General features: G+C 40.2%; 3 protein-coding genes across 4 annotated transcripts in view; 2 read left to right on the top strand and 1 right to left on the bottom strand.

Annotated features, from left to right (window-relative positions):
- The window catches only part of LOC142960386 (sodium-dependent phosphate transport protein 2A-like), an 8,774-nt gene extending 2,711 nt beyond the window's left edge, over nt 1-6,063 (bottom strand). The window contains exons 1-10 of one of the 2 annotated variants that reach the window (XM_076102200.1): nt 5,858-6,063; nt 5,466-5,501; nt 4,117-4,903; nt 3,614-3,757; nt 3,386-3,497; nt 3,083-3,278; nt 1,994-2,089; nt 1,808-1,859; nt 621-788; nt 404-520 (exon numbers count right to left, since the gene is read on the bottom strand). In XM_076102200.1, the coding sequence (XP_075958315.1) occupies nt 404-520; nt 621-788; nt 1,808-1,859; nt 1,994-2,089; nt 3,083-3,278; nt 3,386-3,497; nt 3,614-3,757; nt 4,117-4,252 (1,021 nt within the window). In that variant the 5' untranslated portion in view covers nt 4,253-4,903; nt 5,466-5,501; nt 5,858-6,063. The remainder of the gene's footprint in view (nt 1-403; nt 521-620; nt 789-1,807; nt 1,860-1,993; nt 2,090-3,082; nt 3,279-3,385; nt 3,498-3,613; nt 3,758-4,116; nt 4,904-5,465; nt 5,502-5,857) is intronic. The other variant, XM_076102201.1, reaches the window with a different exon arrangement.
- On the top strand, nt 5,224-15,728 carry LOC142960389 (solute carrier family 22 member 4-like). The gene is made up of 11 exons (XM_076102203.1): nt 5,224-6,185; nt 6,338-6,520; nt 8,447-8,550; nt 9,368-9,522; nt 9,659-9,830; nt 10,301-10,427; nt 12,767-12,864; nt 13,102-13,316; nt 14,645-14,827; nt 15,032-15,167; nt 15,610-15,728. The coding sequence occupies exons 1-11, from the start codon at nt 5,979-5,981 to the stop codon at nt 15,677-15,679; spliced, it is 1,650 nt and encodes a 549-aa protein (XP_075958318.1). The 5' UTR covers nt 5,224-5,978; the 3' UTR covers nt 15,680-15,728.
- A 1,058-nt stretch (nt 15,729-16,786) lies between these two features.
- Nucleotides 16,787-24,633, top strand: LOC142960387 (organic cation/carnitine transporter 2-like). The gene is made up of 11 exons (XM_076102202.1): nt 16,787-17,000; nt 17,308-17,490; nt 17,663-17,766; nt 17,979-18,133; nt 18,293-18,464; nt 20,407-20,539; nt 20,759-20,859; nt 21,069-21,283; nt 21,648-21,830; nt 22,597-22,732; nt 23,094-24,633. The coding sequence occupies exons 1-11, from the start codon at nt 16,794-16,796 to the stop codon at nt 23,155-23,157; spliced, it is 1,653 nt and encodes a 550-aa protein (XP_075958317.1). The 5' UTR covers nt 16,787-16,793; the 3' UTR covers nt 23,158-24,633.
- Nucleotides 24,634-26,332: the final 1,699 nt, after the last annotated feature.

Raw genomic sequence — 26,332 nt, 5'->3', positions numbered from 1 at the left:
TTTGGGTTAATCATAGATCAATAAGACGTATCACTGACTTGTTAGAGAGCAGAAAATATTCAGTCCAATATTTAGTCCATTCAAAAGATTCTTGTGAGAGTTTTACAGCCGATGGCGCGATGAGATTAGTTTAGATGCTTATCAGAACGCATGGGAAACGTAAACAAACATTTATTGAGATACATCTGAAACTGGGCCAATTTCCTACACATGGAGAATTTTTAACAAACGCGCTTAACCATTATCTTCTGCAGTCCTGTTAATGCTGAACCGAGCTAGCAGGAGAGCGCTGCATTCAACTGTAACAACACTGAAGTGGGGGAAGTTGCCTCGCTCTGTTCCGTGTGTTATGCATAGTAAATAAAGTAGTAAGTCATTTTGTTTATGATTGCGTGTGTGTTACCTATGAGAGGAGTGATGGCAGAGGTGAAGACAGAACTACTCTGAACCAAAAAGGTCATGACGGCTCCCACTAAGAGAGCCAGAAAACCTGCCAGCCAGGTGAACGGGAAGGGGAAATCTACAGGACAGAACAACACAACACCGGAGAGGGAATCTTAAAAATCACTGTTATCACTGCTGTAAAAGCTGTAATGTGTTAAAAACTATATTCCTATTACCTGTATTTACAACTTTGTTGATGACACTGGCCACCTGGCCCTTCAGCAGGGAGTTGAGCAGTTTAACCAGCAGCATCAGACAGCTGCACAGCACCAACAGGGAGCAAGCCAGGAGGACCAGACCTATGGCCAAGTCTGACAGAGAGCAGTCCACAAAGAGATGCCTACCTGGCGTAGAGAGAAAGACCGGAGGTTTCGTGAGGATTTGATGTAGAGAACAAGATTGTTTGAGTGTAAAATTGAAGTACCGAGATGTAAAAAGGGAGGAAAGTTATTCTCTGAGACGACTTCAAACTAGGTAGAAATCATTTGCAGAGCATTGTAATGATTTGATGCCCAAGTTAAAAGGACAGTTTTTCCCTCTAACCTGGAGTGCTATTTATCAGTTTAGATAGTTTCATCGTGAGCTGCCTAGTCTTACAGATGTCGGCCTTCTCTCCAACATAATGGGACTAGATGGTATTCTCCTTGTGGGGCTCAAAGCGCCAATAGGTTGGAAAAAATCAACTTTCCTTAAATCATGACCCTTTTCTCGAGACAATCCGCAGACTAGAGATGAGACAGTACAATGTTTTTATCATGGATCGCGATACAAAAAACCCCACTTATAATAAGTTGATCCTGGTGAATTTTTATCATCTGGCTAATTGTGAATATTGTCAAAATTGACTTGGCAAAGCTGTCCAGCTCACCGTTCACTTCCATTTCAATTTTATTTGTACAGCCCAAGATCGCAAAGATCGCAAATTTGTTTCCTAATATGTTTGTCAAACTGTCACGTAGATAAGTGGGGAAAAGAGCAGGATTAAATTATTATCATGCAGGAGGGGCGTATGATTTTTGAACACCGTATTTAAGATTTTGTTTTGTCCGATCTGTGATGCAATAGAAATCTTAGTTTGTTAACTCAATGTAAGGTGAAGGTTTCCAGAATGCTTTAGAGACATTTTAAGACATTAATTGCAAAGATTTTGGCCAAATATCGTGACATTATATTTTCAGATCTTCCCATGCCGACTGTTGTGAGCAGTTTAACGTCGGAACTTTACTCGAAAGAAAATAGTTCTTTGAGTGAACTGTTTTTTTAAAGCGAGTGATTAAAACAGAGAAGGAAAGATAAATGAGAGAGGGAGCTTCAAAACTTACAATCACAGAAACACTTAAACTGTCCTAATGGCATACTGTACATTTCTGTGTGTGCGCTGAAAGGTTGTGTGTTCCCCAGGATGTGTCAATGTCCTGTCAGCAATGACAAATTCAATTCATGAGCATGATTCGTCTCTTTGTGTCTTTCAGCGAACTAATAGTGAGACAAAGAAGAAACCGACAGTGACTTGACATTAAAAATGAGACGCATTGGGTCTTACTAGTACCTTCATAGTTGTGCTTTCACACCATTGCTTCACCAGACTCTTGTTCCTCACACTCTGGTCTCCTGTAGCGATGGCTGTAATGACCGACCGGTCCAGCTACACAGAGATCATGTTATGACATCGTTGTTACGGTTTGTTAGATTTACAGTTCATTGCTGCAATCAAGCAAAGAGGTTTCACAACAAATATGGAGATGATAATGTTACTGATATATTAGTTTTTGTTTGGTAACCAACTTGTTTGGGCATTTATTACCGCTGCCGTCTTCAATTACACTGATTTAGAATAAGTATGCAAACTATATTCAAAGGGTAACTTTGGTATTTTTTCACCTGGAGACCTGGAACCCAATTTTCCCATGTTTTTGTGACTTGAAATTGGTCCAGTATTTCTCCCAGTTTTCTCTACTTGGTTGGGTTTGCAAATTCCATTTTATGTAAGTTTTTAAATTCAAGACAGATACAGAAGCAAATTCAGTGAAGGCCCAGGGGAAAGACCTGGAAAGCACAACCTGGTAGCAAACATTACAGCAGAGCTAATGCTTTTTATCAGGCGGCAACCTCCGGTTCTGTAAAGTGAAGCCAATGCTGATGTGTGTTAAAGCTGCATTCTCTCTAATGTCCACCAGGGGGCGACTCCTCTGGTTGTATAGAAGTCTATGAGAAAATGACTCTACTTCTCTCTTGATTTATTACCTCAGTAAACATTGTAAACATGAGTTTATGGTCTCAGTCTCTAGTTTCAAGTATTCTTCAATACAGCATGATGTTCATTTAGTACATTATGGTCCATTTAGAGTCAAACAGACGGCCGTAATCCAAGATGGTGACGGCCAAATTGCCGAACTTAATGCTTCAAAACAGCAGTCCACAAAACGATGGGAGAAGTCACGATGACTATGTCCACTTCTTATATACAGTCTATGCTTTTTATTAAAAATATGTTTTTTAGCTGATATTCCTACTACTATCCATTCTGAAGAGCATCCGTTGATCACTCCCTCAACTCAAACTATTTGCTTCTGTATCTATCTTGAGTAATGGAAGAAAATACCTCCTTTGCTTATGGAAAAATATGCCAGCACAGTACCTGGATAATCATTTTAGTGAGCGGCTCAGTGAGGACTTTGAGGAGTTCAGGAGCTTCTTCTCCAGTACTCAGCTGTAGTGTGTCGACCACGGCCTGCGACAGTCGCCTCAACATCCCACTCAAAGCTTCCAGAGGGAGAAGCACCAAGACAGACAACCAGTTAAAACAGTCGTGCACCGTAGCTCCAGCAAATGCCCTAGAATATAGACGGTTTCAGATGTTAAAGATAAATATACATTTTATATATATATATATATATATATATATATATATATATAAAATGGCACATAAACGCAGCCATACCTTTCAAAATCATCTCGTTCCCCAGCCTGCATTAGAGCAACGATAGTATTGGTGACTGACGTTCCGATGTTGGAGCCCATGATAATAGGAATAGCTGACTTAACATCCAGCACTGTACCAAAAGACAGACATTGTATAAGTTTAGATTGATTAATTGAAGTGCTGCCATGACATGTTTTAACTATATTACATGTGCATTGTTGTAGAATTGTTGGCACTTAAACTCACAACCAGAAGAGACGAGACTGACTATAATGGAGGTGGAGGTGGAGGAGCTCTGAACCAACACCGTCACCAATATTCCCACCACCAGCCCTGCTAGTGGGTTAGATAGGAGGGCATTTTCCTGAAAGATGTCTCCTGCTACCCTTCCTGAAGGGAAAGACAAAAAGACATAGACAGGGGGACAGCTTTGATATTTTTAATCAAGCTGAGCATCTGTAAATAAAACACAAACTTCAACACGGTATCAAGGCGGTTTGTGAAATGGCCATGTTGCTTAACCACATGGATGCATTCAATTTGTGTGTCCACCACGATTAAGGCTCCTAATTGACTTTCCATTGGCCTTATTTTCGTCCTCAACGACACAAAAAAAGTACAGGAAACCCATAGATTGCATTTTGTGACGATTTCCCTAACTGCCATGATACTGGGCTGCACAATTAAATATCTGTAATACTAGGTATGGTGCTATATTGATTAAAGATGTTGATGATGAGGCTGCTTACCTCCAGCTAGTTGGAAGGCAGAGCTTAAAATATCAAGGGAGCACACGAAGAGGTACAGGAGCAGAAGGAGGAGCGGGATTTTGCAGAGATTAGAAACTACAGATTTCACTCGCTGTGTCTCCGCCTGGGCTTCCATGGTGGAATCCTGGAGGGCATCGACTATAGATGATTGAAGCTGAATTAAAAGGGGTCAGTACCGGTCGTAATAGTACTGGGACTATTTACATATACGCAGCAGAAGAAGTTATAACACATACAGAACACTGAAAGATTACCGTAACACGTTTACATTAAACTAATGCAGCATGGTCAAATAGTGCGGTTCCAAATCAGTGCAACAAATTACATTCATTGTAAACAAAGCTGTGACCCAAACACAAAAACAATACTTGCAATTAGTGCAGCTCCAAGTAGTAGTTTTGTCCAAACAGTATTATTTCCACATACCCGTGGGTTGAAATGGTGCCTCTGCTTCAGAATGTGAATTCTGACTTAAATTGCAGCTGATAGTGAGAAATGAAGAATGAATGTTTTGAATGAAAAGATGAGAACGGGACTTTTCTGTGCCTCATACGCTTATCTAGTAAAAGGAAAAGAGTGTCAGAATGAGGCATGAAGATGAGAAAGAGGACGCGTGAGAAGGCAGAAGAAAGGGAGGTGCTACTGTGTGGTGTAGATTAACTAATGGGAAGCCAAGACTCCCTGCCGCATTCTTTCTTTTAATCCTTCTTTGTCTTCATCTGTCAACCATCTGTGTCCACCTCCATATGGTTTCTGCTCAGGCTTTCTGAAAGAGGGCATTTTGTCGTGTTAAAACAGAAAAGATACCTCTTAGAGTTGGAAGCACACAGTTTTCTAGAATATAATTGCATGCTGTAGACTTAAGATTCGCCTAACCTGAAACTATATATTGCTGTGTGTCCTTCTCTGACACTACCTCTAGGAGTCATCAGTTAGCCATTTTTAAATCCTACACAGAGGCGTTGATAATGCAAAGACAAACTGTGCGTTTCAGGTAAGAGCTACGTTTTAGTTTTCAAATGCTGAAGAAGTCGTAACACTTTCTTTTTTATTTCAAAATGGATCGTCAACACAGTAATAGTTAGTATGCCAATATATGCTGCAGTAATTGTTACAGCATGGCTCACGCCCTCTGAGCTTTCTGTTTCTGGTAATTTTGTGTTTTTGGTCTTCAGTTTTTTTTCATTCAGTTTTAGTGTTTCCTGCTTTTATTTTGAAGTAACTGCATGTGTCTTGTTTTACTTACTGCCTTTGTTTGTTTTCCCTCCTTTGTGATCCTGCCCCGCTAGTTTAACCTGTCTCTCATAGTCACCTGTGCTCCTGCTCACCTGTTCCAACCAGCCCAGTTGTCTTTGCTCTTCGTCCTTTTGCAAATAAAACAAAAACGAATTACTATTATGCAAATTTGTCCACGGGCACGCGCAAACTTCTTCAGCACACCCTGCATGCGCAGATATGCAATATATATATACTACTGGTGTAAAACAGGGACACTGGCTTTTGTTCTCTAGCGGTTGGGCGGGAAAATGACAGCTTTATCTGGTTTGGCAGAGAGGCAGCAGGAGCTAAGGACGGCTCTTTATTTGGAGAACTCAAATCCACATCTGCTTACAATTCATTCTACGGTGAACTTGAATGTCCTCTATGACGTGAACGCAGTCCGGTTTGTTCTATAGGAGACAGGGCGTTGGCTACATAAGGAATGTAGCTACTTAATTACCGTTTCTTCAACTCGGTTTATGCTCCAGGGAAACAACATGGCATAGCATGTGGAGTGTGTACTTGCCACAGCTGCAGGAAGAATGTGGATAGAATAGTTGTCCGACGAGGATTCTCTTACTATGACGAATTACGCTGACAGCGTCGCTTTTCTGGGTCAGTGGGGAAGTTTCCAGCAGGTCGTCTTCTTCCTGCTGTGTGCCAGCATCGTGCCCAATGGATTTGGAGCTTTCACCCTTGTTTTCCTGACTGACGTGCCAAGTCACCACTGCGTTGTTCCTGACTTCAACCTAACTGAAGACTGGCATAAAACCCTCATACCGATAGAGGTGAGATGACAGAGAGTCAATGCAATGAGACACTTTTGGTCTTTCGACACATAGATGGCAAGGTTTTATAAAACAAACTCTTAGCAACAAAATATTACAACAATATACTTCGATTATAGTTGTACATTTTCTTGTATCATTGTGACTGTGAGGTGGTGAATGGGAAACAGCAGCTGAGCAGATGCAGCAGGTTCAGGCTGGATGTGGTCAGAAATCTCTCTGCTCAGGGACTCATTCCTGGGAGGGACGTCAACATCACGGACCTGGAGCAGGAGGGATGTGTGGACGGGTGGAGCTACAGCAGAGACATCTACCAGTCCACCATCGTCTCTGAGGTGAGTGTGTGTGTATTCCTGTTGGAGTATGTATTTAATTTGTCCCCCACAGTGTGTGTACGTATGGCATGGCTTTTGCCTGCAGCGTTTGGATATGTCTAAACGGCACATTGACACGTCAGTGCCTCAAAAAAATGCAGCTTAGTCATTGGCACGACGCTTCAAACTATGACGCTCTACATACCCCTCTAGCGTCAGTTTTGCAAGAAAATACAAGTCGAAAATACAAGTCAGTGATGCAAATCCAGTACGGCCAGTACTACTCTGCTGTGATTGGCGGTTTATCTGGTGATACTATCCAGCTGAGAACCACTGTCCTACATGAGCGCAGAAAACATTATATTTTCCTGAATTTAAGCTTTTGCATTTTCCTAATGCTCTAGCATTATTCAAACGTACTGTAAGACTCGTACCGAACGGTTTAATACGAAGACGTACATAGTTACAGCCTTAGAAACAAATAATAGCTGTGGCGCCATCATGTGGTTATAAGGTGGTATTTCAGCTGCAGGACAGCAGTGAAGGCCCAGGTATAAAATGCACGTCCCGCCACTGGGTGATAGTAATATTCTTTCCCACGCTGGCTGTTTGGGCACAATAGTCTTTGATGTGAATGAAGTTATTAAATTTCCCCCAATTAGCGGCTGGCTTACTTAATACCACCGTGCTTAAATGCTACACTAGTTACAAAAGATTTGCCGAACCAAGTTGTCACGGTTCTGGTGATTGTAATGTGTTTTCGCTTTACGCTGTGACAAGAGTGTTAACCCTTGACGAAGCATTAAAATTGTTTATTTTTACTCATTTAGTGGCTGGCTTGTTAGCTAGCTAGCCTATTTGCTAATTCCACTTAGCCTACATGCTACAATGGTTACAGAAATTGAGCGTGCATGAGAGAAGTTCACCTCTGCCAGAAATCTCCTTAGTTTTTGGCAACAATCCTACTTGGTTAGATTTAGTAAAAGATCATGTTTGGGTTAAAATGTACCCATTCTGGCAGAAAGCCCTAAACACAAACTTCTCCCATGTGCGTTAAATGTTTGCAACGTCAGAATTTATTCGGCAAAGGCTTTTTTGACTAAATCCACCGCAAGCAGACATAAAAACTCGGCGTAAAAATATGTGAATGGAAACGCGGCTAGTGACGTTTCATGCATCATGTTTTTTTCAAATTAACCTTCCATCTTCTCAGGAAACAAAGAGTTGGTGTCAGACACTGAGGAGCACTGACCAAGTAAATAGTGACTCCTAGTTCAGGCGGCAACCTCCTTCAATCAAGTGAGAAGAAGAGTAATCTTCTTATAGACTTCTATACAATCAGACTTCTTTTTGAAACCGGAGGAGTTGGTCAATAGAGAGAATGCAAGTTTTAAGACACTTTTGCATCGGCTTCACTCGGGAGAACTGGAGTTTGCCGCCTGGTCTGGACCGAGTCCGTGTTTCTCTCGTGTGATTTGTATTTGCACGGGCTTGAAGAGGAAATGCTTTTGAATGTAACCCTAACCCCTTCGCTCTCTGTTCAACCTGTTTTCTTGCCATGCGGGTAGAGTGAACAGCTACTTTCAGAAGTCAAAAGACGCACCCATTGTATCATCACACGGTTCATGAAGCCCATTAGGTTCATTTAAATTAAGTGAACTCAGTGAACTAAGCACCGTTATGCATCGCTTTATAACATGCACATGTAGCCATTTTTTTCAAATTCTCAAACATCAGTGTTCCATAAAATACCAAATTCTGAACAAAACGCATTACACCAGTACATTTGAAATACAAACATGTTTTGCATGTGAAGAATCAAGAATGCAGTTGCACAATGACCAAATTGACCTAAAACAAATAAATTAGGCTCACAACGTGAACATGGATTACCCCCCCCCAGTCAATGCATTTAATTGATTAATTGTTCATGTGTGGATTTTCCAGTTTGACCTGGTGTGCAGTGAGCAGTGGAAGCTGACGTTCATTTCCACAGTTTTCTTCGTTGGGGTTCTTCTTGGATCCTTCTTCTCAGGACAGCTTTCAGACAGGTACTGAGAACACCATGTGATACAGTTTATACAAGGCTTTTATATTTATATATTTATATTATGTAGCTACCTCTTTAAATACCCATATATTGTAGTAATTGACTAATTACTCTGGACTGAACGTTTCACCACTCATTGAGGCCCTGTCTACAAGTACACATATATGTTTTAAGATGGGTAGCGGCTAAACGAGTCTTCCTTGGCTTGAAAGGCAACAGAGATGTCTGAATATTTCATATAACAAGACTCCAAATCAACGTTTTCTTGGGCTCGCCTTATATTGCAAAGTGAAGTGAAGCGACAACTACACTCCATAGTCGTTTATGAGTTCTAGTGTGGACGGAGATATTTTGTAAAACAAAGGTAATTTGGACGGAATGTATATTTTAGAACATAGAGGAAAATATCCGATTTCAAAAATATCTGTATACATGTAGACTTAAAATGTTGCTGTAACTCTTAACTCCAATTTGTCCATTTTACTTATAGCGCATTCCTTTCTACAATAGTAAGCGACACTTATCCTCCTTATAATGGTCAAGAATATCGATATATAGATGTGGCATTGCTACTTTTGCTTTATTAAATAATGTATGTATTTAAACTTGAATTAGCCTTAGAGTACTGTACAATAATTAGCAGACTTTTGTGTCTTAATAACTATGAAGTGCATTCAATGTTTGTTGAACACATCTGCTGATCAGATCTCCAAAACCACAAAAAGTGTAGATTTATTTTTTATTCGTCTTTATGTTCATTATATATACTTTGGTAGTGATTTCTCATTTGTCCGTGGTTTATTCTACTTCTCTCACAGATTTGGAAGAAAACCAGTTCTTTTTGCCACCATGGCAGTCCAGATGATTTTTACCTTTGTTCAAGTCTTCTCTACCTCATGGGTTATGTTCACTGTCCTCCTCTTCATCAACGGTTTGGGACAAATATCCAACTTTGTTGCTGCTCTTGTGTTGGGTACATATGAGCATTGTTTAATATATAACTACTGCCACAGTAGTTTTACAGATGTGAAAACAAGTGTACTGATCTACTTGTATTTCACTTGTTCACCACGTGTTTCTGTCTTTGTATTTTTTAATCTCTGTTGCAGGCGCTGAGATCTTGACAGGCGATGTGCGTGTCCTTTACTCATCTCTGGGCTCATGTTTAAGCTTTGCAATCGGCTACATGATGCTGCCTCTCTGCGCCTACTTTTTAAGGGACTGGAAATCTCTCCTGTTGTCTTTGTCGTTGCCTGGCCTGGCCTATCTCCCCCTCTGGTGGTAGGTTGCACTCACTACAAGAAAGCGTACTGTGAATTTCCATAAAGTTCATGTTTTGTCAAAGGACAGTTTAGAGTATTTGGATATTTGCTGTAATAAAAAAATCTTGAAACCAAAGATTACAGCCTTGACTGTTTTAAAAAAAAATGGTAAACTGACGTGTAGACTTTCTGAATAATTGGGCAAGACTTTGTTCCCTAAAAGAAAGACACAAACGGTACATACTTCAAATTCACCTCTAGATTTAACCCTTAAGCACACTAATTGACTGCATGTTCCTGTACTCTAAATCCAGGTGTAAGACATTTTAAGACTCGTTTATATGATTATCGATTAAACCCCCCCGATACATTCTGTTTCTTATTAATGAGGAATTCATGATTTTTTCCCCAAGAGAAGTATTATAACTTGTAATCACCATCTTTGATCCAGTCTGAACCGTTCTGTTTCTCTGTTGAATTCTGAGGCAGGCTCATCCCAGAGTCTCCTCGTTGGTTGCTCTCTCAGGGAAGAGTGGAGGAGGCTGAGATCATCATCAGAAAGGCTGCCAAGTGGAACAAAGTTCAGGCTCCAATGGTCATATTTCAAGATTACAGTGTATGTTGACTTGATGATGCTTTTTGTTGGAACTCTCTATGAAACACCTTAGTTTATGTTGTCCTTGGTGTTACAGAAACACCCAGGACACACTGGAGGTGTTTAACGTTGGCAAATTAATTAAGTCTTTTCAAAAGCAAAATTATGAAGATGATCTTTTTTGTGGCATTTTAAGATAAATATTTACAGGCCTACATGTGACAAATATCTGGTTCAAGCAGCAATATTAAACTTGAAAGTATAAAAGCTGACACCCTTTGGGACAGACAGACAGGTTAGTAAAACAAATAAATAAAGACACCGAACATTTGCAAACAATCTTACAGACTTCCAATCGCCCGCCACGGAAATAAAAGTGAGAAATAGCACTGGAGATGTAACTAGGACTTTGAATCTTTGAGTCCCTCCCATAGACTGTATATAAGAAGTGGACGTAGTCATCGTGACGTCACCCATTGGTTTGTGGACTGATGTTTTAAAGTCTCAAATTCGGCAATTTGGCCGCTGCCATCTTGGATTACGGCCACCTTTATGCAACCAGTGAATGGATGTTACCATATTTGGAATTGGGAGGAGTGACGTAGAGACGCCGTACACGGCTCTGGTAGAGGCAGAGACCTGTCAATCACACTCAGCCTTTCCTAAAGCATACCCTGCTTTATGGTCTGTTTGACTCTAAATGGACCATAATTTACTAAATGAACATCATGCTGAATTGAAGAAGACTTGAAACTAGAGATTGAGACCATAAACTCATGTTTACAATGTTTACTGAGGTAATAAATCAAGAGAGAAGTAGAGTCATTCTCTCTTGACTTCTATACAACCAGAGGAGTCGCCCCCTGATGGACACTAGAGAGAATGCAGTTTTAAGGCACCCCCCCCCCCCCCCCCCCAAGTCAGTCTGAGGTTTGTCTGAGCATTTTATATACAGTAGAATTGTAGAGCAAGGCCTTGCGTCCTTCACCAAAGACCACCATTATTTATGTAGTGATGCATATGTGCCCCTGGTGAAAGTTAGTAGTGATGTAATGCATAGAGGGCAGCAGGCTGCACAGAGGACTCTCAAGATTAAACCACGGGGTACATTTTTATGACTTTGACCTGGCCCCAGAGGGAGATAAATAGCGGGGATGACCGGTCTATATCGGTCTTAAATTTGTCTCGGAGGGGTTCAAAATTCACAAGGATCAGGTCAGACAGCGATGGGGGGAAATGTGATGCCGAGGTATTTGATGCCTGACTGGCCAAGTAAAGTCGCCAGGTCGGAATAAGGTCTTGGGATAGTAAAGCGTAGTTTATACTCACCGTAGTGAAGCCAGCGCAAAGTGCACGCACCAAAGAATTACGTAATCACGGCCTGAGCTTTACATGCAAATGCTCTGCAAGTGGTCGCTCTGCTTGTAATTTGGCGCGCCTGAATTTATGTCATTTTTCCCGCTCCTAACGTGCACGATTAGAGCTTTTCTGAGGTGACTGTCACAAATAGTTTACTAATTAAAAACACTATTTTCATGTTTAGGGATCACACAACGAATGCCAATTTGTTTTTTGATGCTTTAGAAACCGGATGTCTTAAAATAAATCTACATTTGAGTTAACATTTTGTAGCCAAATCATATTGTTTACAGGATATTCAACCTTGGTTTGAGTATGAACAAAACTTAATGAGTCAGAGGAAGTGACTCTGATTTGGCTCGGTTCACTTTGTATCCAGATAATTTGAGTTGATGGTTTAAAAAAAAAAAAGGAGGGCAGGAAGCGTTCTGGTTCTGTCATAAAAACTAAAGCATCATCTGCATAAAGCATCAGCGTGTGACTACCACTGCCTGTTTTGATCCCTGTAAAGTCAAGAGCTGTATTCAAAACTGGTTATTACATACTACTGATAAAGTATGCAGTAAACAGTACATACTGCATTTGTCAGTAACATAGTATGAAACTGTTGATTTGTTTTGATTTGCAGTTTGCTAGTCTTTAGCCTTAAAACAAGCTCTTAATGCTCTCGTACCACTATTGCCACATTGTCAAAAGAATAAACCTTATTGAGCTTTGAATTTGTTTTTTTTGTGACCAATATTAGTTTGCTTTACTGTTACAGCAACAGAACAGTGGAATGCTTTTCCTACAAATATTAGTGTTTTGGTTTTAGTTTAAAACTAATGTTAAAATGGGTCATTTTGTCTCAACAAGTAGCTCTCGGCCCTGTCGGTGGCTGCTCTTTCCTTCTCATGTATTGTAGATGGTCCCTTACTCTGTCAAAGAATAGAAGGATTTTGGGTTACTCTGGAAGGGCACAACAAACAAGAGGGAGAGACTTACGTAATTGTATCTTGCAGGTTGATAATAAGACGGACCCTAAAGATCACCACAATGCCTTGGACCTGCTGAGGACCAGCAGCATCAGAATCACAACACTCCTCCTCTGCCTGGTGACGTGAGTAAACAGCTGAACTTACGATGATATTTTTCTGTGTTATCAACAGTTACTGTCTGAGAGGTCAACACATTGACATGAAGAGAAGATCTTATCATATGCAGCATGCAGGAATACGCTTGAGGGGGAATGCTTGAATAAAGTCATTGTTTTTTAGTATCCACAGCCATAGGGGGATTTTTCTTCCATTTAGTTTTCTTTATATATGAAGCACATTTAGCACCTTGTCTTACCCAGGTTTGCTACGTGTACCGGATACTATGGCCTGTCTCTCAACACATCCCAACTCCATGCTGACCCCTACGTGAGCTGCTTCATCTCAGCAGTGGTGGAGGTACCAGCATACATTTCCGGCTGGCTGGCGCTGCGATACTTTCCACGTCGGCTGTCTATCAGCTTTACGTTACTCCTTGAAGCAGTGTCACTGTTTCTCATTCACCTGGTGCCTCAACGTAAGCAAGAAACAAAACGTGACTCTATACTCAAAGATTATTGATGCAAAGTGATTGTTCATGTGGTGAAATTCAGAGAAATCATTTTATTTCTAAAGAAGCTATTCTTTAAGCATCTTGGTGTTTAACACTATTGAATTGTTACAATCAGGGACTGACTAATCATACATTTTAACTGACTTTATCATTCCTTCACGGTTAGCATACATTAATTATACATCTCGCATTAAAGTGTGCTTTAAATCATCATCAGTCAGGCATTAGTTATGGGTTACTGAAACATGTGTTTTGTAAAAAATTTTAGGCTAGAGGGAAGACCCTCAAAAGCTTTAGTTTTCAAGAGACCCTTACCGGAGCTAGAACAAAGCAAAACAATGTTTTTATATCCTCTGAGGTTTCCTAAACATGAAATGGATTCTTGTATATTCCTGTAATAGTTTACCTCAATAGTGGTTCAATTGAAAGATATTGTGTTAAACCCCATAAAAGAAGAAGTGCAAAATAATGCCAGCCCAAATGGGAGAGGACACACCTTAGTTCATGTAATTTTATAACCAAAACTCTGAATGATTCAAGATTTGGTGTGATGGTAGGCAGGGGGTTTCTCTAAAAACAGAATGTGAATATCTTGATGCATTGAGGAAATACAGTACTACAAACACTGAAGCACAATATGCAGAAATCTCAAATGTAAAGCTCTAAGATTAATGTATTAATTTACTCTTACGCAGCTTGGCTGGTGTCCAAGAAACAGAAATCAGGGTTTGCTGAAATGTTAACGCTGCGCTAAATCCAACAATACAGGATGTGTAACTGTAGCAGAAATGGTCACTGATCGACATTTTGAAATGGATGAAAAGTTCAAAGCTAAAGGAAATGGGTGTAAAGGGGACGTCTGCAGTCAATCTCGAGACTTTAATCTGTGACAAACTGTGAATCACCACTTATTGAAAGTTTTGTATCAACTCTATTTCAGGGGGTAAATAAATATGCTAGTAATAAAAAAGCAGTAATTTGCACTGGCAAAATATAATATTTAAGCAGAAATAAATAAATATATATAGATGTTTGTTTATGTGGTCAATTTCACCTTTTTGCGGTAAAATATTGTTGTTCAAGAATCCATAAAATGTTTGTGCATTGTGGTGCTTTGTGGGTATATCAAGGTTTTGGGTCACTTTCCTCTTGTAATTATAAAGTGTTACCAAAAGAGAAAGTAGCTGCATGATCCGGACACACGTGTACGAATTGTTACTTCAGTTTTGTCTGTTTCTATTCTGTTGTTTTCATTTTGTTTTTTTTAAACTAAATATTTCCTTCTCCTTTAGGTCTCTCAAATCTGTCCATTGCACTGGAGATGTTGGCTAAATATGCCGTTACCGTCCCTTTCTCCATGCTTTTTGCCTTCATTGCAGAGCTTTACCCAACATTGCTCAGGAACACAGCGGTGGGGATATGCTCCACTGTTGGCAGACTGGGAAGCTGCATCGCACCGTTTTTGATAACTCTGAGTGAGTAGATTGAGTTCAGATGATGATTACAACCCCTAGTTTCACATTTCATGTATAAAGCAGCTGCACTGACGTACCCAGGTGAAGTCTGGGCCGTTTAATCTTATTTCACCTTAAGTTTGGAAACCATTTTTTCACTCTCAAATTCACACCTAGACTTTTCTCCCATCTAAACCTCCCCTTCTCTTTTTTTGTTTTTTTCAGACATCTACCTATTACATCTTCCTAATTATATAATGGGGACTCTCGCTGTTGTGTCTGCCGTTGCTGCTCTATTCCTACCGGAGAGTTTTGGACAACCTCTACCTGAAACTATGCAACAGATGCGTAAGAGAGAAAGGTAGGCTGCTACCTCTGTTATCGAGCTATATATAATAAGTTTTAATAGACGGTTCATTTGTTTAACACAATTTGTGTAAGTAGTTTCACTAAAGTAATGATCTTAATACTTCCTCCACCACTGGGTGTTTACAACTTGTTTCTGCTGCTCCCAAGTGGCAAAAAGAACCCGTTTCTTCAGGTTCAAGGATTATCTTCAGACCATTACTAGATTTAAGTGGTTAGCATTGTTATCGCACAGAACGTCTTCCCACTAAAACTTTACAAAACATGTTCTAAGTTGATGTGCTAATGTGACACAAGTGAAGTCTGCTGCTTGTGATGATGATGAAGTTGATAGCAGCAAAGGAATATTTATACTTTTTTCTCTTATTGTTGCGCTATCTACAGAACCTTGCAACCAATAATGTTGTATCTGTCTTTTCTTTTTGTCCTTGTAACAGGATAAAGTGTCCATGCATCGCTGGAAAAGAAACCCGAATACCTGCGGTACTCCAGGACAGTCCACTGTGATTATCTAGCACTCAACTGATGTAGGTGATATGTTGATATTAAATATCTTTAGCCTACTACTTTTTACATTTCGTAATATTTTGATAGTATTCACGGTTTTAAAGGTTGAGTAAAATGTATTTACTTTTTAAATACATTTGAAAATATTACTGCATGTAAAAATGAAATAGCAGAATTATGTCATGGAGTAATACATGTGGCTTTTGTCAATTTTTCTTTTTGTATCGGTCTGTTTTTGTCTCATTTTGACATCTGCATAAGCACCATATACACGTAGGCTATCGTATCTTAAAGGACGAAGATGTCAAGGTGCATTTCACATCTCAATAAATGTTTTTTGGTTCCATAGATATAAATGATTCTTTTAAACTCATTTATATATTAATAGTGAAGCCCTGCAAATATATTGATTTAAAAAATATAAATAAATCATTAACAAATGTATTTATAATCATAACAATCTTAGTGCTACGTGTGTTACGTCGTCTAAATCACTTTTGATTTCAGAAATAACTGGTTGTTCTTGAGCAATATTATACAAGACAATATTAGACATTATGGTTAAAAATAAAATAATACATAAAAAAGTTCATTTAATAAATTGACGAACACTAACAACCCACACCAGTGCTGTCTGGGCCTGTTTCTAAAAACATGTTGACTCCGTGGCTACGGCCTTCATATACAGGCTTCAGTTTTATTATCCTCAATGAGGAATAAATACACACGAAACACTCACTCACACACCCACTTGTGTTTGGAAAGCCAACACGTGACAGGTCAACATTCAACATTTATTGTCTTTGTAATGTTTAACCTGAGACTAACGAAATGTTGCTTTGAGAACTGTGACACTGCAGCTTTTTTGCCATTTGTTTACTCTTTATAGCCTCCATGTTTGTATCCCTGGCAACTATGGCTGGCAGTCCTTGGTGCAAAGAACTACTTGAGAAAAAAATCTCCAGTTTAACTTTTTGCTTTGGCGTGCATGTTTATTGAAGTTGCCTACAAGGCGTGGCTTGCACAACAGTTGAGGGGAGGACAAACTACAGTGCAGTAGAAAAACAAGTATACACAATAAACAGAGTGGAGGGACGGTTAGGATTCTGAGACCATGAAGGATTATGATGACTCCGTAGCTTTTCTGGGCCAGTGGGGACGTTTCCAGCAGGTTGTCTTCTTCTTACTCTCTGCCAGCATCTTGCCCAATGGATACGGTGCTTTCTCTGTTGTCTTCTTGGCTGACACTCCCAGCCACCACTGCCTGGTTCCTCACTTCAACCTGACCCAAGATTGGCTTAATGCAATCATCCCGATAGAGGTAATTTTGCTTTTGATCACAAAGGCCGAAAAAGAAAAGTCTTATTTGTCTGATTTGGCCTCACCAGAGTAAGAATTTTAGATATTTGTGAGTTCAGGCTTTTAGTGATATTACTGTTGTTTTGCCAGAATTGTTATTATATTACAATACTTTGATGATCACATGTGCAGCTTTAAAGTTGATGTATTTTTCTGCAGCTGCTGTATAAAGTTTAAGAAGTCTTATAAAGCGGTCCGGCTACAGTTCAGGGTTCTATCTGAAATGTTACTAATGACACTAACGATGTGTGTGTCATTGTGACTGTGAGGTGGTGAATGGGAAACAGCAGCTGAGCAGATGCAGCAGGTTCAGGCTGGATGTGGTCAGAAATCTCTCTGCTCAGGGATTCATTCCTGGGAGGGACGTCAACATCACGGACCTGGAGCAGGAGGGATGTGTGGACGGGTGGAGCTACAGCAGAGACATCTACCAGTCCACCATCGTCTCTGAGGTGAGTCATGCTGAATATTACACGACAGTTCAGTAACTGAACTATAGAAAATGATTAAACCTGAATGGAACACATGCACTGTACGTTTACTTAAGAAGGAAATGTTTGATTGATTTTTCTGTTAACAAATGGATCTAGCTTATTTTTCTTTGTTCATGCATGGATACTCCAGTTTGACCTGGTGTGCCGAGACCAGTGGAAGCAGCCGTTCACCTCAACAATTTACTTCCTGGGAGTTCTTGTTGGAGCCTTCTTCTCAGGACAGCTCTCAGACAGGTACTGAAAACACCATCTCATAATGAAATTATAGACACACCATCTTCATAAAGCATGTTCATTCTTCCTGAAAATGTCCTTGCTTAACTTTTGCCAAACGACAAACACAGTATACAACAAAAGAAATAGGAATCTTTAGCAACCTGTACTGTAAACATTTAAACTAAATCTTTTAATCTGCTCTTATTACGTTGTTTGATTTCTCATTCTAGGTTTGGAAGAAAGCCTGTTTTCTTCGCCACCATGGCAGTTCAGACGATTTTTACTTTTGTTCAAATCTTTTCACCTTCATGGATGGTGTTCATCATCCTCTACTTCATGAATGGTTTGGGACAGATCTCCAACTATGTATCTGCTTTTGTGCTGGGTAATGTGAACATTTCATGCTTTAGAACAACAAATAATACTCTTCTATAGTCAGTGATGTTGATACATGCATTGTGTGTACTGTGCAGGTTGTTTCACCTGTTACTAATACCTTCACTTATTTACCCGCCCTTTTGTCATGCATTTCTCTCTCTTTCAGGCAATGAGATCTTGACTGGACATGTACGGGTCCTGTTCTCCTCACTGGGTGTGTGTCTGGGATATGCCATTGGCTACATGATGCTGCCTCTTTTTGCTTACTTTTTAAGGGACTGGAAATCTCTCCTGTTGGCTATCTCTCTGCCTGGCCTGCTCTACATCCCGCTCTGGTGGTAGGTTGTACTCATGACGAGAAAATGTGTTCATGTTAACTTTACCATACCATCCATCGATCCATCCATCTCCATTTTTACTTCCCCTTTTGCGTGGCTGGTTGGCATTGGCAGATGGCTAAGCAAGATAGTCCAGATACCCCTCACCTCAGCAATGTTTTCCAGCTCTTCCTGGGCGATCTTCAGGGGTTCCCAGGCCAGATGGGATATATAATCCCTCCAGCGTGTTTATGGTCTTATACCAGTTGGACATTCCCAGAAAACCTCCAAAGGCAAGTGCCCTGATGGTATCCTGATCAGATGCCCGAATGCTCTTCTTGATGCGAAGGCGAAACGGCTCTTTGAGATCCTTCCTAATGTCTGAGCCCCTCTTGCTATCTCTGAAGTTGAGCCCAACCACCCTATGGAGGAAACTAATTTCAGCTGCAATTTTAGTCTTTCGGTCACTTGAAAGGTTGTAATAGATCAACTAGTAAATTGGAAGCAAATTTTTCATGGGCGCAACCCACATACTCAGCTCTGCTGCTCATCCCAGAAATGCATGTTCCTGACAAATGGGGCACCGTTTAAAAGGTAAATAAACAGGCTTTCCAACGGTATAAAATGTATTGCCAAGAAGCATTGTTACAACAGAAAAATAATCTACCAAACACTAATTTCCGAACTTTTTGGTCGATGTTTATATGGCCTCACATTTGATGATTTAACCACAAAGTCGATCATCGATCTTTGGCCTAGGTGGCCTAGTATGAAGTACACTAATGAATCAGCCTCTGATCGAACATGGTGTTTGTTATGGACGGACTCCAAGAAGGGCGGATTCTCTGAGCTTATGCACCAAACAGCAGTCAAAGATTTACCCTCAGTGACCTGCATTCGCATAGAGGCAACCCTCTTCAACATCACCAGTACTCAGCCAGCTGCCAGTATCCCCACGTCCGTATGGTGCCTCTCACCCTGGGCGACTCCAGAAAAGGAGTCAACTAAAATACTTCCAAGTATTAAAAATAATGATTATATTCACAATTATGGTAGTTTGTCCAATTACTTTTGAGACTCTGAAAATGTGGGGTACTGTATATACCGGACTCTGCGCTCCAGCTGGCTGGCTTCCAGCTGTTCAGAGCGGATCGCGACACGGAGCTCTCAGGCAAATCGAAGGGTGGAGGAGTCTGTTTCTACTCCAACAGCGGCTGGTGCAACGATGTGACAGTGATTCTTCAGCACTGTTCTCCTGATCTGGAATCTTTCATCATTAACTGCAAACCCTTCTACTCCCCCCGTGAGTTCGCTTCATTCATACTGGTCGGTGTGTACATGCCGCCGCAGGGCAACGTGCAGGAAGCACAGCGGACACTCGCCGAACAGATACTGTGTGTGGAGCGGACCTACCCGGACTCTCTAGCCATCATTGAGTCCATCCTCTGCTCCTCCATCACGGTCTGGTACACTGCAGCCACTGCCAAGGACAAGGGCAGGCTGCAGCGCATCATTTTATCTATTGAATTAAGGCTGAAAATCAACACTTCAACCACAGATTGACTGCTTCATTTCAAAACCATTGGAGTCGTGTGAAGAGGCAAAATTAGAAAAATTCTGTCACAGTCCAAATACTTATGGCCCTGACTGTATAACTTGATGCACCAACTCTAATTCCTTCCCCGCTAAAAAAAGGATGTTCCACATCCCCAGAGCCAGTCTGTGATGCAAGGGGTCAACAACCCTAAGTTCCCGCTAAACACCCCGCTGACTATCCCTGCCGGTGATGGAACCACAGTACCTTATACTACACCATAAATGTCATGATTTTGCTCTTGTCATGAGATGAAAATAATAATTTGGCTTTTTTACAAGAGAAATATCCTAACTTGTATTCACCTGTATTTTAAGCCCCACTGATCCAGCTTGAACCTTTTTGTTTCTCTGTTGAATACTGAGGCAGGTTCATCCCAGAGTCTCCTCGTTGGTTGCTCTCTCAGGGAAGAGTGGAGGAGGCTGAGACCACATTGAGAAAGGCTGCTAAGATGAACAAAGTCGAGGCTCCATCGGTCATCTTTGAAGATTACAGCGTACATGTAAGTCTGGCCTGACTTAAATCGTGTAGGACCAGACACAGGGGACAATGTGTGTGCTTGAGGAGACACATTGTTAGTACAATTCATCCAATAGGAAGCAATGTACGTACCAAATTTCATGACAAATTTTCCAGCAGTTGTTGAGATATTTATCCCTGGACCAAAGTGGTGGAATGATATGCCAAACTGCTGGTGAGACTGAGGTTTTGTATCTTGCAGGCTGATGCAACAAAGACACACCCTAAGGAACAGCACAATGTCTTCAGCCTGCTGAGGACAAAAAACATCAGAAACTTGACGCTCATTCTGTGCCTGGTGTGGTGAGTGTATTTTTTTAACATTTGCTCATTTACAGCACTGATATTACTTGGTTTTGTCCTTCTTTAGTTTTCTTTCTCTCTGTTTTGTTTGTTAATTTTAAGTCTAATGGTCTTGGTCTGCCACTAGAGCTACTGTATGGTATGTGTCAAATGCTGTTTCTGTGCAGATTTCCATTGAAAGCTCTCTGTTTGTATCTCTGTCTCTCCAGGTTCACTCTGAGTACTGGATACTATGGCCTGTCCCTGAACACATCCCAACTGCATGCTAACCCCTACATCAGCTGCTTCCTCTCAGCAGCTGTAGAGGTACCAGCATACACTTCTAGCTGGCTGGCACTGCGATACGTTCCACGACGGCTGTCTGTCTTTTGTATTTTGCTCATTGGAGGAGTGTCGCTGTACTTCCTTCAACTGGTGCCTGAAAGTAAGCAGTGACATGACGTGGTGCATGACGGTATTATTATATTTCCAAGCAAATATTTTTAACCATTACATGAGTATTCAACAGATAATAATGTATTCTTGAGCTACTAGACTCAAACGCAGTAGTTTTTCCCTAAGACCTGTGACCTCAGTTTAATGTGTAAAAATGAAGGAGTTCCTCTTTAAGACTGTTTCTCAGGTTGAAGAATTGTTAAGAAAGCTTTGGAGTTTTCTAAGCAGCGGAGAAAATGGTTGAATGAAGTGAAGGCAGCTGGGTAAAAAGTGTCTTTAACCCAAATGCCTTTAATCTGCTGCAGAGTGGATCATTCAGGGACTTTCTTAGACAAACTCTTCTTTCCTTTCAGGTTTATCAGAACTGTCTGTAGCTCTGGAGATGCTGGGTAAATTTGTCATTACCATCGGTACATCCCTGATATATGCCTACACAGCAGAGCTTTACCCAACAGCGCTCAGGAACACAGCAACAGGGACGTGCAGTGCTGTTGCCAAAGTGGGCAGTTCCATTGCACCATTTTTGTTACAGCTAAGTGAGTAAACTTGTCTCTTATCGTAATTACTCAGTGATTATTTAATTTGTTTGACCTGAATTATCATTTGAAGATACTGTGAGGAACTTTTAACCGGTTATGAAACTGGTTATGAAAATTTACACTGAATCCTCTCCATGACCTTCATAGATTTCTCTATATTATTCTTAATGCTTGTCATCGGTGCCACCGGGTCAGTTTCCGTGCAAAATACACAGATGAAATCATGCAGGTTCACCAGAAAATCATCAGTTCAGACTGCAGTTGGGGCTCCAGCAGCGACCAAATTTCAGCCTTCGACCTGCAGTCAGAGCTCTAGCAGGTGGAGGAGGAGAGCTCTGCTCCCGGCAACAGCAGCGTCTCCAAATCCGGCCAGAGTGTCACCTTGCTGCTCCACCGGTCCCCCCGGTAGCCAACAAGACCCAAATCCTACTGCTGGGACTGCTGGAGGGAAGGGAGTCACTAGAGAACCAGAACCAGGACTAAGCAGAGCAGACTGTTAGACCCTGCTGCAGTAAAATAAGAGGTTTTTTAAAGGGACTCTGGTGCTCGGAAACACCACCAGTTTTATCCACAGGGACCAACAACATCAACACAAAATGAAAGTTCCTTGTTGTAGCTTCAAACAGATAACCATTTGATTTCACCTATTTTTAGTTTGGATGCTATGCACACTGATTAATTCACATACAGCAAATATTTACAACGTGCAAAAAACACTGACCAAAGATTTCCTTCATCCAAATGTTCTCTTCTCCTTGTGCAGGTGTATACTTTAAGTACCTGCCTTATATTGTAATGGGGACTCTGGCTGTTGTGTCTGCCTTTGCTACTCTCCTCCTGCCAGAGAGTTTTGGACGACCTCTACCTCAAACTATTCAACAGATGCATAAGAGAGAAAGGTGGGTTCCTTAAGTCTTTGTATACAATACACTTATATAGACTACAGACAAAAGTAGCTCTCCAGCTAACTCTGGCACATTTACATTGAGGTGGAAACTGAAATGCTGGTTAATGTGCACTGTCCCTGTTAAATAAATGAATGAACATTGAATATATCATAGCAGACATTCCTCATGGCTGAAAAAACTACCAAGTTATTGTACTTAAACTGCAACAGGTGCTGGTATTCAGGCAAGAAAATAGCAACAAATACGAACAGAATTGAAAAGATATTCAAACATTGCAGCTTTTTAATATATATTTTTTTCTGTATTCTGAAAACCACATGGTGGTTTTTTTATTTGTCTTTTGTCACTACAGCATTAAGTGCTCATTCATCAGAAGAAGAGAACATTCAAAACCTACGGTGCTTTTCGAAAGTTGACTCTGATTGTCTAAAACAGAGGTCTTCAACAGGGGGTCCGCGACCCCTAGGCGGTCCGCGGAGGTACTGCAGGGGGTCCGCGAAATTGTAGGTTGATTAGGCAATTTCTTTTTTTTTTTTTTTTCAAACATGAATCTGTCCATTATTTTAATAGTTCAGTATTGTATGTAAGATAACAGGTATGTTTATGCATGGCAGTGGCACTAATAGGCCATCACTCATTTTCGTTTCCACATTCATGTTCAAAATGAAAAACATCAATTTGAATAGCTTGTATGCTTGATTATCATTCAATTAATAGACAATGTTGATATTGACATTGGTATCAGCTGACAAGGTATGTTTATAAATGGCAGTGGTACGGCCACCCTACTCACTGCACCTTGCACATGTTTAAAATAAAAACATGAATATATGAACCTGTGTATTATTTGAATAGCTTAGTATTGAATGCACAATAAAGAGGTATACACGGTACTAGGCCCATTTAATGTAAAACACAATTTTATACAATATATATAGTCGAGGGACCCTGCTCCATCTCTCTATCAGTTTGGGGGTCCTTGGCCTGAAAAATGTTGAAGACTCCTCTAAAACATTACTTAAATGAGTTATTCATAACTGTTGCGCTATTACCTCTAGTTGCACTAGCATCTTTCCTACTGTACAAGTGGATTTAATCACATTACATCACCAAGAAATTTAATTAAAATAATTAAAACTTGAGTCAAACATTTGGAGTAAATCAAATTGTGCATGTTATCTCAGATCACAAATATGTATACAAAATATTAATTATGAACTAAAATATGAAATATGCTATATGATGTAAAAGATGCACCGTGACACCCTCAACCTCTCTACTGCTTCTGATTAAGTTGTTATCAGAATATATCCAACTATGTTTTATGTTTATGTGCTGTTTAACTTTCTTGTTAAATTACACACATTTTCATATTATAGAACTGTGACCATCAGTATCATGTAAATATGATAACAATTGCGTTGCTGCAGAGCATATTTAAGACGATTGTTGTAAATATTCATATTCATACACAGTCGCAGTTATATCTCTTCACTATCTGTGCTCAGTGTGTGACTGTATGTGAAACATTCCACTGCTGTGCAACATGAATAACATGTTTCAGCACGTTTCATCTAAATGTGTCTTGTGTCTTCATGACAGTCAGAGCATGTGAATGCAGCTCTACTGTTCATCAATTATAATAATGCTGTAACTCCGAGGTGATGATGGTTACCCAGCAATCAAAGAATAAAGACACTTTACACACAATTTATGTGTATTTTCCCTTTAAGTCAAGAGATGCAGGTAGTATGTTTTATACTTAATGTGAATATAATTCATACTTTGTTGGCATCTTATTCTGAAAACCGGATGTTCATCTGAAGAAACCGGATGTTGTCTCACGTTAATCGTTCCGCTAACTTTCAAAGTCCTTCGCTCGCTCCCGACCTGTGCCGTTTGAATGCATCAACCGTGAATTTCAGCATATAGGTGCACTAACATGTAAGTGTCTGCTGAGTTGACCACGGAGATCTGAGTGTCTGCTGACTTTAACTGCAGCGATGTCCAGTAGTCTCCATTCCTCCACCGCTGCCAGTAAGCAACGGACTTTCAAAATTAAAAAAAATTTTTAAACGTGTTAACGCGCTATAAAATAATTGTCGGCGTTAATTAATTAATGCGTTAACGCGATAATAACGCGTTAACTTGCCCAGCACTAATATATATATATATATATACAGTATATCACCATGAAACTTCTCCAATAGATTACTTACATTAAGAGGATTATTTGTTGTATTACAAATGTTCTGAAATGTTGTGTTTAGATATGCAAATGAGGCATTATCTAATGCTAACTTGATGAATTTAGGAGAAATCGACAGATGCAATTAGAAAAAGTAGTTAAATAAACCCCTACATGTGTATTTTGTGGTGACTGTGGCTCAGTGGTTGAGTAGGGTCGTCCTTTAGTCAAATGATCGGCAGTTCGATCCCCGACAGGCTACAGGTTATATGGAAGCCCATTTCCGCCACTGTGAGGAAAAAATAAAGGTCCTGTTATCTCGAAATTTCGACTTACTATCTCATAATTTCGATTTACTATCTCAGAATTTCGACTTACTATCTCAAAATTTCGACTTACTATCTCAAAATTTCGACTTACTATCTCATAATTTCGACTTACTATCATAATAATGAGATACTATCTCATAATTTTGACTAACTGACTGAGGCGTAGCAGATCAGAGAAGCCATGGTGGAGTAAACGCCTCCTCTCATAGGCTTTTACTTGAAAAAGGTTGTAGGCAAGGCAAGTTTATTGGTATAGCACATTTCAACAACAAGGTAATTCAAAGTGCTTCACATAAAACCATTAAAAGCATCAAAACATAAGGCAAAAGTAAAAGAGATTTAAAAACAATTAAGAACATTCATTGAATCATTAAAAACAGTCATTAAAACAATAGAAAGCAGTGTAAGAAATAAAATACAGTAGTATAGTAAAATGCAGAAATTGATTAATATCCTTGAATCTGGTTCAATTAAAGGCAGCAGCAAACAGAAAAGTCTTCAATCTTGATTTAAAGGAGCTGAGGGTCTCAGCAGACCTGCAGCTTTCTGGGACTTTGTTCCAGATATGTGGAGCAGAACAACTGAACGCTGCTTCTCCATGTTTAGCTCTGACTCTGGGAACAGAAAGTAGACCGGTCCCAGACGACCTAAGGGGTCGGGATGGTTCATAAGGTAGCAGCAGATCAGAGATGTATTTTGGCCCTAAACCATTCAGTGCTTTATAAACCAACAGCAGGATTTTAAAGTCAATTCTTTGTTGGACAGGAAGCCAGTGCAAAGACCTCAGAACTGGAGAATTGTATTGTAGCTACAGTGACGAACGTAGTTGTCATTAACTCAAACCTTATATTTACTTCACCTGGTTCACTGTCTCCACTATAGACCATGGCTTCTCTGATCTGCTACGCCTGTCAGTTAGTCAAAATTATGAGATAGTAAGTCGAAATTTCGAGATAGTAAGTCGAAATTATAAGATAGTAAGTCGAAATTTCGAGATAGTATGTCGAAATTTCGAGATAACAGGACCTTTATTTTTTCCTCATAGTGGCGGAAATGGGCTTCCATAGTTTTATT

The sequence above is a fragment of the Anarhichas minor genome, unplaced genomic scaffold, assembly GCF_050575085.1.
Source record: "Anarhichas minor isolate MPS153535 unplaced genomic scaffold, ASM5057508v1 ptg000027l, whole genome shotgun sequence".
NCBI classification, from domain to species: domain Eukaryota; kingdom Metazoa; phylum Chordata; class Actinopteri; order Perciformes; family Anarhichadidae; genus Anarhichas; species Anarhichas minor.
This window is presented reverse-complemented; position numbering and strand designations above follow the sequence as displayed.

Bases quoted from the DNA above. Each gene is read 5' to 3' on its own strand.
- LOC142960387 (XM_076102202.1), top strand. From the start codon at position 16,794: ATGAAGGATTATGATGACTCCGTAGCTTTTCTGGGCCAGTGGGGACGT. The intron at 17,767-17,978 runs GTACTGAAAACA...TTCTCATTCTAG, and splicing joins TCAGGACAGCTCTCAGACAG to GTTTGGAAGAAAGCCTGTTT. The intron at 21,831-22,596 runs GTGAGTAAACTT...CTCCTTGTGCAG, and splicing joins ACCATTTTTGTTACAGCTAA to GTGTATACTTTAAGTACCTG.
- LOC142960389 (XM_076102203.1), top strand. From the start codon at position 5,979: ATGACGAATTACGCTGACAGCGTCGCTTTTCTGGGTCAGTGGGGAAGT. The intron at 6,186-6,337 runs GTGAGATGACAG...TGTGACTGTGAG, and splicing joins AAACCCTCATACCGATAGAG to GTGGTGAATGGGAAACAGCA. The intron at 13,317-14,644 runs GTAAGCAAGAAA...CTTCTCCTTTAG, and splicing joins CATTCACCTGGTGCCTCAAC to GTCTCTCAAATCTGTCCATT.